The sequence below is a fragment of the Furipterus horrens genome, unplaced genomic scaffold (genome assembly GCF_987537825.1).
Source record: "Furipterus horrens unplaced genomic scaffold, mFurHor1.1.pri manual_scaffold_6, whole genome shotgun sequence".
Taxonomy (NCBI): Eukaryota; Metazoa; Chordata; class Mammalia; order Chiroptera; family Furipteridae; genus Furipterus; species Furipterus horrens.
This window is the reverse complement of record NW_028327176.1, coordinates 88,420,308-88,433,092: the sequence shown is the minus strand read 5'-3', so window position 1 is coordinate 88,433,092 and position 12,785 is coordinate 88,420,308. Positions and strand designations below refer to the sequence as shown.

Sequence of the window (12,785 nt, the reverse complement as noted above, 5' to 3'; positions counted from 1 at the left end):
GGTTCTAGGACAAAAGTTGTGACTCCAGTGTACACATGCAAGCAACTTAAATAGACACTTCAGGGTCTAATTTGTCCCCAGAGGTAGGAGTGTCACATTTTTACTTAGAGTGAGACAGCTTTGCTCAGCACAAAAGGACTACACAGCATGCTTGTTTACATAATAAAGAACAATATGTACTGCAGAATAGGGTGTGGAAAGTTTAGCCAAACTCAAATGCCCACATCTTTTTATTTTACATCTAAGTCATTCTTGCACCCAACCCTGAAGGGTTAAAAGCAGCCAAAGCCTCTGTGGAGTTGAACCAATCAGCTTTTCCCTTGATGACATCATGCCTCCAACTGAAGGCTTGCTGGAAATGGCTGGGACCTGGCCTGGAAGGGTGCCCTCCCTGCCACTGCCACCTCACTTCTCAAGGAGGGATTCAAGAGCCAAGGGTGCCCCCCTCAGCTACCATTTCAGATGAAGCTGGGACAGTCCCCAAATCCCTGACCAGAAATTATTCTCAGCTTGTACAAAATGCACAGGAAGCTTGTCCCTGCTCTTCACTCATTTCCCACCTTGTTTAATATTTATGAAGACTGATTAGAAAACACAGATTTATCACTTCAGCCTTTAGCCAAGTTCTAAATGTCTCAAACGTTTATGCTAAGTAGACCAGCGGCCTGTGCGGTTCTCTTTCTGAAGCCTCAATCCCTTCTGAAGGCAGGTATGTGAGAGGCCTACCTAACCCCACAGACATTTTACACATTCAAACCACAATCTGACCAGATGTTAGTTTTGTTCTTCTCATGAGGAATTTATTTCAGACATTAATTGTTGCAGCTGGGTGAGTGCATCCGTGGGTGTGTCAGACAATGCAGGGACAGAGCATGAAATCCCTCCAGGGGTCTGGGATTCAGGAGCACACAACAGAAAGAACTGACCACACTGCCCACTGGATAGAAAGGAGAACAGCTTTCTTCCTATTATTGGGAGTGGGAAACGCTTCAAGTTAAATGATGAATTTCTCCTGCTTCCCAGCACACTAAATACCTAGCCTTTCTGGTTCATCTGTAAATGAAGATTAATTCACAATTTACATGTAAGAGCCATGTTTACTGCTCCAGCACACAGCCATTGAGCTTGCTTAGAGCTGACAGAAACAGTACTAAAATGTCTGTATCACTCAGGGTCCCTGCAGGGAAAAGATGGCTCATTCAAACTTGGCAACTGAAGGAGCTTAATAAAGGGATTACTTATGTATGTTTGGGTAGGGAAAAGGGACAACAGCAAGGGATGGAAGCCAATCACAGCCAGATGCCCCAGGCTGGTTACCAGAGAGAGCAGCTATTGGGAGAGGGTCCTTCACAGGAGCGGGGGTGGGGTGGGGGGTCCTTCATTAGGGGAACACAGTCAAGCCACAATTTCCTCGGCCTACTGCGTCACACAGGTCAGCTCCTGAGACACAGAGGGCAGGGAGGGAGGGTAGGAAATGTACTCGAAGGGCTGATGGAAAATGCCCTGCACAGTATGGGACAGCCAACAACAAACTAACCTTATGATAGAGCTATGGAACAGAATACCACACATTTTAGAATACAGATCTGAATCCAGATCTTATTGACTTTGCCATGGTAATACATCCAAACAGGCAGCCATTAGGTACGAAAAGCCAATAATATATCTGTAAACATACTAAGACCCCAAATTTGGATATACATCTAATGTTAACAGGGGTTAACTACATGTAGAGAGACATAGGTGATTTTCCCACTCTTATCTATACATGTTTAAAGTTTATTTATGCACAGTTTCTCAGTTTAACCTCCATTATGCTATAGGGATTATTAAGACAACAAAGAGTGCCTTTGACTTGACTGGAAAACACAGAAAGTAGTACTGAAGCTTGCATTTAGATCTCTTCTGAGCGCTTTTAAAAGCAAAGTCTATTATTTCTTTGTTATCAAAAATGTAACAGAAAACAGGGAGAATGCTAGTATCACTAATGGACACTATCTCGGAGGTTTACCGTAACCAGGCTAACTTTCAGAAGTCTCCTTGTCAGGGTAATTAACAAGGGCTGCATTAAGCACCTACAAGGAGCAGTCTGTGTTTGCAGAAAATGACTCCTAGTCTATCAGCTGTGCATGTTCCCAATGATAAAACATCATCCCAAACCACCAACCAATCAAGTAGCCTCCAGGCCATTACAGTAGTCCCCTCTTATCCAGTTTTGCTTTCTGTGGTTTCAGTTACCGTGGTTAACCACACCAAAAATTATTAAATAAAAAAGTTCAGAAATAAACAATTTATAAGTTTAAAATTGCACACTGTCCTGAGTAGCATGATAAAAATTTCATGCCATCCTGTTCAATTGGATGATCCAAGGATACGAATCACCCCTTCTTCCAGCAACTCCACACTACTCGCCCATAGAGTCACTTAGCAGCCATCTCGGTGATAAGATTGACATGCATGGTATTCCAGTCCCTGTGTTCAAGACACCCTTCTTTTACTTAATAATGGCCCCAACGCGCAACAGCAGTGACGCTGGCAATTCTGGTGTGCCAGCAAAGTTGTAAAGTGTTTCCTTTAAGTGAAAAGGTGAGAACGGTATAGTAAGAGGTTTTGAGAGAGAGACAGTCAAAGACACTACTTCACATAACTTTTATTATATTGTTATAATTGTTCTATTCTACTCTTAATTATTGTTGCTAATCTCTTACTTTGCCTAATTTATAAATTAAATTATCGTAAGTATGTATGTATAGGAAAAAACATAGTGTGTATATACAGGGGTCACTGGTATCAATTTCAGGCATCAACTGGGGGTCTTTGAATGTGTCCCTCATGGATAAATTGGGCACTACTGTATGTAGACTACATTTGAAAAATAAATATCAGAGATTTATAACCTCTCTTCTCCTCTCAGGAGTTAGGCAGAAAGGCTCATTAATTTCTCAAAGAACAATGAGGGGCGCCTGCCCTACTTTTGAAGGCTGAGCAGGCTCTTCTGGATCTGCAGAGTCATGCAGGACGTCACGAGTTGAGGGGCTTGAAGTTTGCTGCTTCCCAGTCACTCTCCCGCCATTGGACCATCCCTATAAGCTCTGACTTTCTTAAGGTCTGAAGACACTCCAGGCACAGTAACAATCTACCATTCATGTAATACTTTTCGTACACTAGGACCTGTGCTAGGCACTTGTCTAATTGGTACAAACAAATCTGCAACACAGACTTAACTCCCTCCATCTCACAAACAAGGGTATATATACCCTGCGGCTTCCTGGGGCCTTCCCTGCATCAAGGTGGAGGCGGTGGAGCTGAGGCTCAAAGCTGGATCTGCTGACTCCAGGGCCGGAGCCCTGTGGACTGCCCTGCACTACCTTCTAGGAGTGGCCTGGCCAGCTCACATGCACAACCCATCATGTGCTAGGATCACAGCTGCCTGGGCCCCCAGAGCCTTGCTCTGCCTCCCAGGCCCAGCTGGTACAGCAGCATCCCCCACCTCCTGGGGATCTAATGATGACAAAGAAAAAAAATTATCAAGCACAAGATATACAGCAGCCTTCAGACACTGGTTGGGACAGGGTGGGGAGCAGCCAGTAATTATGTGCTCTTCTAGAAAAGTCTACCAAAGCCCTGGGAGTAAGGCCAACCACCGGGGAAACAGTCACAAAAACCAAGATAATGTGACTCAAAAACAAAGTTGAAGGGTTAATGCTTACTTTGCAAGCAGAGCTCGATCTTCTGAATTCTTTCCATGAAGACCTCAATTACCTTTAGTTTTTTTCAAATTTAAAATGTAACAGTGTTTCTAGGCCACACTGCAGACTGGCCCAGGACACCCTGTACACCCTGAACAGTCAGCCCCTGGGATCACTGTACCCACCTGCAATCTCTACCTGCAGAAGAAACATCAGCATATGCCCTTCCGCTTATTAAGATGCCCAGAAACAGCTGGTTTATTAGTCCGAAGAGTCAACTACAACGAAGCTGGGCTGTGCCCTGGTGACTTCATGTTTCTTTTCTAGGAGGAAATGGTGGAGCCCCTAAGACTGCCTGGTAATGCTGCCCGTTAACAGAGCAGGAAAACCCTGCGAAGAATCACCCAGCACTGCCGACCTCTCGGGGAGATGGAGTCAAAGGGAAGGGGTAATTAATTCATCAGATTGGTAAAGCTGTCTTCTAGCGCATTTGAAGGACTCTGAGATAGTGCCTTGATGTTGAATCAAATACTCATTACTCAGCCTTAAATTCAAGGCCCTCTCACAATCTGGTCCGATTTTACTTTCTACTTCTATTTCTTATTGTCCCCATACAAACACTCCCCTCTCCAGAAGCCCGATGACCCCGGCATCCCCAAGCCCACGCCTTTGCTCATGCTGCCCTCTCCACCAGCAGCGTCCTTTCTTCATACCACTGGCTTCAATCTGGTTTTAACCAAAACACTGGTTCTTTAATTCCACGTCACAACCCACTTCCCTGTGAGGTCCCCTGAAGCCCTTTCCTCCCTCTCACGCCTCCTGTCCCCACCCACTCCCACGATGTCTTTCTCTCTTCACCTGTCCTGCCTTGTCAGAGCGCCTTGCACTTATCGTTCTCACAGCCTTGACTGAAGGTGAGTAAAACTCTTTTAAAAAACAAAGGTGGGGTACACGTGCCTACAAACACAGAGTCCGGCACATCGTCCCCGCGTGCCTGAGGCTCGGTCCCTGAGACTGCTTTTCCTCAGTGGCCTGCATCCGGCACACGCTCACACTCACTGCTACGCTAACGGGGAAAACCTCCTGGTGCGCAGGGTTCCTGACAAACAGTCCTAAACCCGTCTAATCTGGAGGTGAGAGTGCTGCAGGAATTGCCCCTGCCCTGCTCGCACATGGGAATGGGATTAGCTTTGCTTTACACAACTTTGCAGCTGCAACCAGAACAGAGCTGGGCTGGGCATTTAGTCTACAGACTGTTCAAATGCACATGTCAGCTGTACCACTCCCCTCCTCCTGAGGGCTAAATTCATCTCCTGAAAATGTTCCTGGGAGACGGACCCAGTCCACTTCAAAGGCTGCTTTCTCCTAGCGAGAAGCCTGCAAGGATAGCACTTTAACATTCCCTGGGTGTTTACCAATCTTTGAGAAACATTCTTCTGCCCAGTAAGACATGCCACAAGTCACTGAGAAATATTCAGGTACATATTTCAATGATTCTGTAATAATGGTTATAAAAGAAACATGGGCCTCAGACTCCGAATGTTGTCTCCTCACTCATCTCTCTGTTTCCTGAATCATCTCACCCCGTCTCACCAACCCGGGAATGTGGGATGGGCAAGCCACTTCTGCTGGGAGAGGCGCCGGGTCTTCCAGGGGACACAATAACAATAACCACAGAAGCGAGGGGAAGAGAAAAGCCCCAGGGATGCCCTTTTGGCAGCCTCTCCCAAAGCCCAGCCCCTCTCTCCACTCTTCTAGCTAACCCTGGATCTCCCTCTTCCTCCTGAAGACTCACTGGAAGGACTCTAGCTCTTCTTAAGCACCTTCAGAGTGAGTGTGACTCCCTCAGTGGGGCTGACAGGATCTAAATATTCCCAAACTTCATGGCATTTCTACAGCCTCTCCCTCTGTCCTGCTGTGCTGGGGCCTCCGCCCTTCAGTGTAACCATGAATGGATCTGTTCTCTTCAATCCAGGCAGGAAGATCTCCTGCCCTGGCTACTTGGGGCTGGTTTCCTGCATGGCTACCAGAACCACACTGGTCACAGCTGAAGGAGCCAGGAGCAACCCTGGCCACAGCCTGCCCCTGGGAGCCGCGCACAGGAGAGCTGTGGCAGGCCGTGCCAGCTCATCCTCTGTGACATCACAAGCCTTACCTCATCCCACTCCGAGGCAAAAGAGGGCGACTTCTCCAGCCTCTTCTTCCCGATGCTGCAGTTGGATAAGGACTCGCTCCGGCTCCCCATCGCAGCGTCCTCCGTGGGTGAGCAGGTCAGGAGATCAGAGTCAGACTTGGACAAGCTGCGGCTGAGTTTGAGTTCGGCTTTGGTGGAAGGGACTCGGCTTCTGGCTCCACTCCGGTCTCCTTCTTCCTCGGCACCACCAGGGTGTGGGGATACTGTGTGAGTCAAAGTTTCAGGGTGCGATTGGCTGTTGGTGGTGGGCAGGCCTGCTGGGTAGCCCACTCTTTTGCTCTGGTCCAGGACACTGGGCGGGGAGCCTCCAGGAGCGTGCACACCCGGCTCCTCCAGCTGCATGCTGGTCTCGTGGCAGGTGCCCTGTGCCGGGGACCCTTCTGGATGGCTCTGGCCAGTGGCAGAGAGCAGCTGGAAAGGGTCCTGCCCCACCTCACACACCGGGGAGGAGCCGTGGAGAAGACCTGAGAACTGCTCTGGGACCTGCCCGTCCTGCCCCTCCGCAGAGTCCTGGCTCCGACTGCTGCTGCTCCGCCTGTGGTCTTGAAGTGGACGGAGAGAGAGAAATAAAAAATTAAAGTGGCAAAAATCAACAAAGTTCCAATGCAGCAAGCATACGGCAGAGCAGAGGAATTCAAAAACAGGGAAAGAGAGAGAAGCTGGATGGGCTGGGGAGAGGGCAGAGGGAGAGAAGAGAGAGGAAGGGAGAGAACAGTTTTGTATTGTTCTAAATGTTCAGTTTGTACCCAGTCAGAGCATTTATGAAGTTCCAAACACTGGCCTGATTAATGCTATCTGGCAGCCTTCCCTGTTGTTAGATTTCTGTTAACATTAACGACCAGACCTTGCTGCTATATAAGGCGAGAAGTGCTAACGATACCCCGCGGAGAGGACACAGTGAGCAGTGAGCGAACACGGCGTACAAGTGAGAGAGCAGGAGCGTGCGCCAGCCAGCAAGTGTGAGCAGGGAGGCTCGCGGCCGGAACATCTGATGCGCTTCCATAAAGGCCAAAGTCTTATTTAGAGCCGCCCGCCCGCCCTCCCTCTGGCGAGCAGCAACAGAGGGAAAAGGAGGTCATGATCCACAACCTGCAACTTCTGGAATTCCTTAACTGAAAGTGCAAAACAAAACGGCAGAGAAATGACCGCTTCCTTCCTCAGTGGGGGCTGGTCGAGTTCCACGCCTCATCCTTCCTTCCGCAGGGAGCACAAACTTTTCTTTTTTTCTGAGAATGTGCACATCTCCTTCCAAAGCCTCCCAGCTGCTCCTATTTGTTTAAGTTTAACTTTAGTTGATCCACTGAAAACAAAATGGTCTAATCTGTCAAGGCCAAGGGACGTCTGCAGTTCCCCCAAGACCTCCCTAACATCCCAGAAATCTGACACTACTAGCTCCTGAGACGCTGCTGCTGTGCCCTCCCCCAGGGATCAGATACCTCTGCCCTGAAGCAGCATTAATAATTGACCAAATCAGAGCCCAACACCGGTTCCATATGGGGACACCTGAGGGGCTCGCCGCAGGAACCAGGACCCATTAAGAAGAGATTCTAACCCCCATCAGCAGGGCAGAAAACAACCCTGCATCCAGTACTAGCTCGCATTCCAAAGCTAATAGTCAACTTTATTTCCTCTAACTGGAAGCTATGGTACACACACCAAATGACTTCAGTCTGCCCACAGCCCCCAAGAACTGTTCATGAGATCAGAGAATCTTAGAACTGAAAGGGTCGAGTTCAACTATTTTTAACAGATGAGAAATCGAGGACCCTCAGGCCTTAGGAGGTTTGTCGGAGGTGGTGGGGAGGCTTTAACCTAGGCGTCTGAACAGCCGGCTTTCCTGGCTGTGCTGCTCTTGAGCTGGCGGCCTTGGCAGTGAACTCATCCTGCTGGGCTTCAGTATCTAAAATAAGTGGGTGGGCGGGGAGGGGGGTATAAAGGGACTAAATGGTAATGGAAAATAACACAATAAAGATTAAATAAAAAAATAAAATAAGTCGGTTGGACTACATGGTCCTTCAAAATCCCTTTTATGTTATGATAGTGATGAGAATCCAAGTTGCCCCCTTACTGTGATGGCAAATGTCTCCCCCTCAGTGGGTGCTGCGGAGCACCCGTGTACCCACTCCCCCTCATCAGGATGCCGGCAGCCCCAGGACCCCTTGCAGCTCAGTTCCAAAACCGAACCAGGTAGTTAGATGGCAAGGGGCGCACTTCATATGCCCGATGCACGCACTGCCTGTGCACGCACTGCTGTCCCACGGCGCTGGCTCTGCCAGCCATGAAGGAGGGGTCCCAACAACCAGCTCTCATGAGCTCATTACCCTGAGGTCTAAGCAGGGATGTGGTTCCATGCACCCCACCCTCTCAGGAAGAATAGTTCAGTGTCTAGAGTCTGTTTGGTTTCGGAGAGTTTGCAGAGGCTGCAGCAGGGCGGCCAGTTAACTGCATCTTCTGGCTCTGATTACATATCCACAGAAGCCCAGCAGCACGAGCGTCAGCTTCTCCTTCCCCTACGCTGACTGTTTCAGGACTTTCAGGCCCTAACTCACAAACCTACACACAAAGGTCAGGTACAGAGCACCCAACAAACACTGAACAACCTGAATAATTTCTCAGGGAGAAGAAATGCTATCTACACAGTTCCACACAGCTTACTCAGCCCCAGGAAACCATGACTTCAGTGCTGTGAACACACATGACCACTGGCAGCTTGAACAAAGCTGCTCTGTGTGGTTGCACAGTGGGGCCACAGAGAGGATGACACATAGCTGTCTAATGGGGGTTCAGGCCTAATGCACTTCCTAGAAGTTGATGGGGAGAGTCAAGCAAGCTGCAAAAGCTGTCACCTCTAGGGCTATATTCCAAAGGCCACCTTTCCACAGACCTGGCCAAAGGTGCAATGCCCCTCTGACTGCATCTGAATACAAACAGAGGACTTTGGTAACAGGAGCACAGGCTTCCAATTCTTTGCATCAGCTTCTAGCTTCTTATTTAACAATTTGAGAGGGGGTGGAGGAGGGTGAGCCCAACAACAAAAGGAAAACACCACAGTCCAGAACTGGGAGTCCGCTCGCTGCCTGGGCGGACCTCAGACCTCAGGCCACGGAGCATGTTCTGCCTGCTGCTGTGGGAGCTGACAATGGGGCCCTGTCTAACAGCCACCATTCAAACGCGCCTTCAATGAAGAAAGAGAGGCTGATGCCAAGTCCTCAATACCAGCCAGATGCTGGGGGAGGAAGTGGGCAGAAAAAAGGAATGGAAACTTATGGAAGAAGGAAATATGTGAAGAGGAAGAATTTCTGAGGGTTGTAATTTCACTAGAGAAACCACAGTCCTCCAATACTTTATGGAGATAAGAAATCATGGAAGGGGACTCTCACAATTATACAACTTACCCAGGTAATTAATACCTTGGTTTTGAAAAGCTTGATCTAAGAACTTCAGGACCTTATACTAAGGCAGTGTTCTCTTTCCCATAAAAAGACTACATCCAAGCCTAACCTAGATTTCCTGGCAAATTGATGGGTGGGAATAGATCTACTCAATGGTCCTTTCCTTCTGTAAAGTCAGGATGACTTTAGGTTTCTTAGGTACAAGGTGTTAACACAAGATACTACTGATCAAGAACCAAATCTTAGCAAATTACTTAACTCTCTGTGCTCAGTATTTTCATGTACAATTTGGAAATATTACTAGTTCTTATTTCATAGAATTGTTGTGAGAATTAAATTATACATGTAAAGCATTTAGAACCATGACTGGCACATGCCAGCTCTCAACAGATGTTAACAACTATTATTCTCCACACAAGATCCATTATAACATATTTTGCTCACAGACGAGGCTACTTCTCTGTTCCTCACAAGGATCATCAAAGACAATGTACATGACAAATACAAACACCCATTGACTTCATTATCCTTACAACTTTGAACAGAAGACAGAAAGTAACAGTGAGAAGGCCGAGGTGAGAAACTGGGACAGGCCCCAGAGCAGTTGCTCTGACCACCGGTCCCATCAACAAGCATGTGCAAAATGTCTGCCTTCAGGGGGCAGCCAAGAGATATAAAGATGACACTGCGTTTGCTAATGGACTTGGATGCTACTGGAGGAGACTAGCGTGTACAGAAACGACTAGAATTCAAGGGAAAAAATCATAGAAGCTTGAAGGAAAGTATAAGCCAAACGCACAGTGAGCAGAAAGTGTAATTGCATTGAACAAGGAGGCTTCTCCACAGAGGCAGCTCATGAGCGGGGCACTGAAGGAGAAGGCAGGCCTTGGTAGGCTTAAAGAGAAGTGGAAGCACACTAGAGAAAGCAGAGGCATGAGCCTCGTGTGAGGTCTCGTGGACTGGACTCGCAGACGAGAACCCTCAGGCCAGAGGCCTTCCTCCTGACGGGGACTCACTCTGTGCCCACCTGCGGGATCACAAGGCTTCCAGCCCTCTTCCCACACTGCCCTCAGCACTCCTCACGTGCCTCCTCAGACAGAAACAGGAGGGGAGAGGCCGTGGCAGGGCAGCTTCCTCACCCCGCCCCCCACCAAGGCCAGCTGCTCTGCTGAATAGGACACACCAGCATGCTAATTCCAGCCCTTTCCACTCTCGATCTTAATCCATTCTGGGTGTTCATTTTCTTTTTACTCTGTGAGCTACTGATGCAAGGGGTCTTTGTGCTGCATTTTAATTACTCTGATGGTCCATGGGGACCTCAAGGGCTTCTGAATAATCAAATTCTAACATTTACACACTTTGTCATCCCCGCCCATTTAAATTAGGGCTGAAAGTGCAATTCCTGTGAGAACTCACTAAGTCAAATCAACCCTCAGACCCAGAGAAGTTTCCCAGACTTCCTTTGTTCCATTAGGACTGAAGCCCTTGGATGCCTGGTCCCTGTAGTGAGGTCAGAGACCGTGTGAACTCCTACGTCCGTGGCTGCTTTTGGAGGGTCACCATGCTTTCCCCAGAAAGAAGGTTCTGACTAGGTTATGCAGACACTGGCTGGACGTTGTAATCTGAGAAGACAAACAGACTGAAGGTCCATTCTGCCCGCGGCAACCAGAGAAACAGAACGAGAGGCCCAAGTTGTAGTCCCAGCCCTGTGACTTTTCCTCTCGGTGTCTTTTTCCAAAAAATGAACAGCTGGGCTGCATTCTCTAGGGCTTGAGATTTAGCATGGTTTGGATCTGTGACTAGACGGCCTACGTTTCCTTCCAGCTTTCTGATGCTAAGAATGTGAATAGCAGCAGGGCTCTGGGTGAAATGATTTCATCTCATGGCTAAAGAGGCTTCAGATCCAGCCAGACAAGGGCTTAGGACTCAGCTCTCACACCTAGCTTCTTCCTCATCTACTAAACAGGGATAAAAATAGCCCCTACCCAGAAGCTCTGTCTGGAGATATTCAATGACCTAATCAGTGTAAATGAACTCAGCACAAGGCTGGCCCATAAGAAACATTCAGAAAATGGAAGCTGCCACCGTTACCATCATTTTTCATCTACAACCATTTCCAACTGCTCTTCACGCTAGCGCTGCACACGGAGACTGGTTTCCTTTCTCCTGACTCTACAAAGGAGACGGGTTTCTTCTAAGTGTCCCTGCAAACCAGGCAGGATAAAATCAAGTGCCAGGGCAGATCCAGTGGTCTTGCAATTTTGGTTCAGGGTGACGTGTAACGACAGCACAGTGGGCAATGTTCTGGTGAGGAACCATCTCCACCCACTGCCCCACTGGCAGGTACAGCCCAGTTCTGGGGCCCACTGACTGGCCCTGATCATCTTCCTTCTCTGCCACTTCCTTAAACACCTCCTGAATGTGTACTCTGCCTCTTGTTGGAACTCCAGCCCCTCCAACTTCCCTATTCAGTATCCAGCTCTGCCTGGATCAGTCTGTGGTGACATCTGTGCCCAATTTAACAGCACACTTGCCATCTCTGCTTCCCTTGATCTTCTGCCAGTTCCAACAGTGGGTATTCACAACCATTTGCTTTTTCTTCTCCAGTTGCTGGAATGTTGAGCCCTGCTGAATACTCAAGAAACAACTGACTGTCCTCTACCAATTTATTTAACTCAGCTGTCTCCAAAAGCTACAATATATTAGGTACTAGTTATTCTGTGCCAGACACTGGGCTAAGTATTGTTTCTTTTTTAATAATCACAGCAACAATGAGGTAAGAATTTGTATTCACAGGTAGAAAATGAGGCTTAAGGAGGTTAAATGACTTCCTCAAGGTCACCAGCCAGTGAGTGGCAAAGCAAGACTCCAAAAGCAAGCTTTGCTAACAGACCCAGTCACCCTTTCGTTCATCTCGTGAGAGCTGTGATATCACCATAAGATCGACTCCCCAGCTCCTCCGCCCTTTTCAAACTGTCATCGTCCCCGCAGCACCTATATATACTCTTGGAAGAGAATCATACGAATTTCCTGAGAAGACCTAAATCACACAAACTTCCTTACCTACTCTCAACACTATGTCAAATGTGGGGATCATTTCATCTCTTCCCACCTGTCTCACAGAGGTATCCCCCCCTGTCTGAGACGTACTAATGGCCCCCAAATCATTTAACCCTTTTTCTAGTCTCCATTCTTCTAGCTCTTTCTGCATCATTTGGCACTGTTCACGACTTGTCCCCTTCTTCCTTGGTTACGGGGTTTTGGGGGTTGGCTCACAGACACCTAGATAAAGACTATATTCCCCATCTTTGCTGTAGCTAGGTGTGGCCACACGACCAAGTTCTGGCCAATGGGTTGTAAGTGAAAGTGGTATGTGCAACTTTTGAGAACTGTCTTCAACCAAGTGCCCTCTTCTCCCCTTTCTTCCTTCCTGTGCTGACAGCTTGCTCTTGAATAGTCATCTTGAACCAAGAGATGGCAGAAGGAAACTGGGTCCTTCACCATCATGAA

The 12,785-nt window shown here is 48.1% G+C and overlaps 1 protein-coding gene across 6 annotated transcripts in view; it reads right to left on the bottom strand.

The window, feature by feature from the left end:
• Positions 1-12,785, bottom strand: part of ANKS1A (ankyrin repeat and sterile alpha motif domain containing 1A) — a 191,660-nt gene that overhangs the window by 65,918 nt on the left and 112,957 nt on the right. For all 6 annotated transcript variants that reach the window (XM_090282254.1, XM_090282256.1, XM_090282253.1 and 3 more), the window contains one exon: positions 5,845-6,425. In XM_090282254.1, coding sequence (XP_090138380.1) covers positions 5,845-6,425 — 581 coding nt within the window. The remainder of the gene's footprint in view (positions 1-5,844; positions 6,426-12,785) is intronic.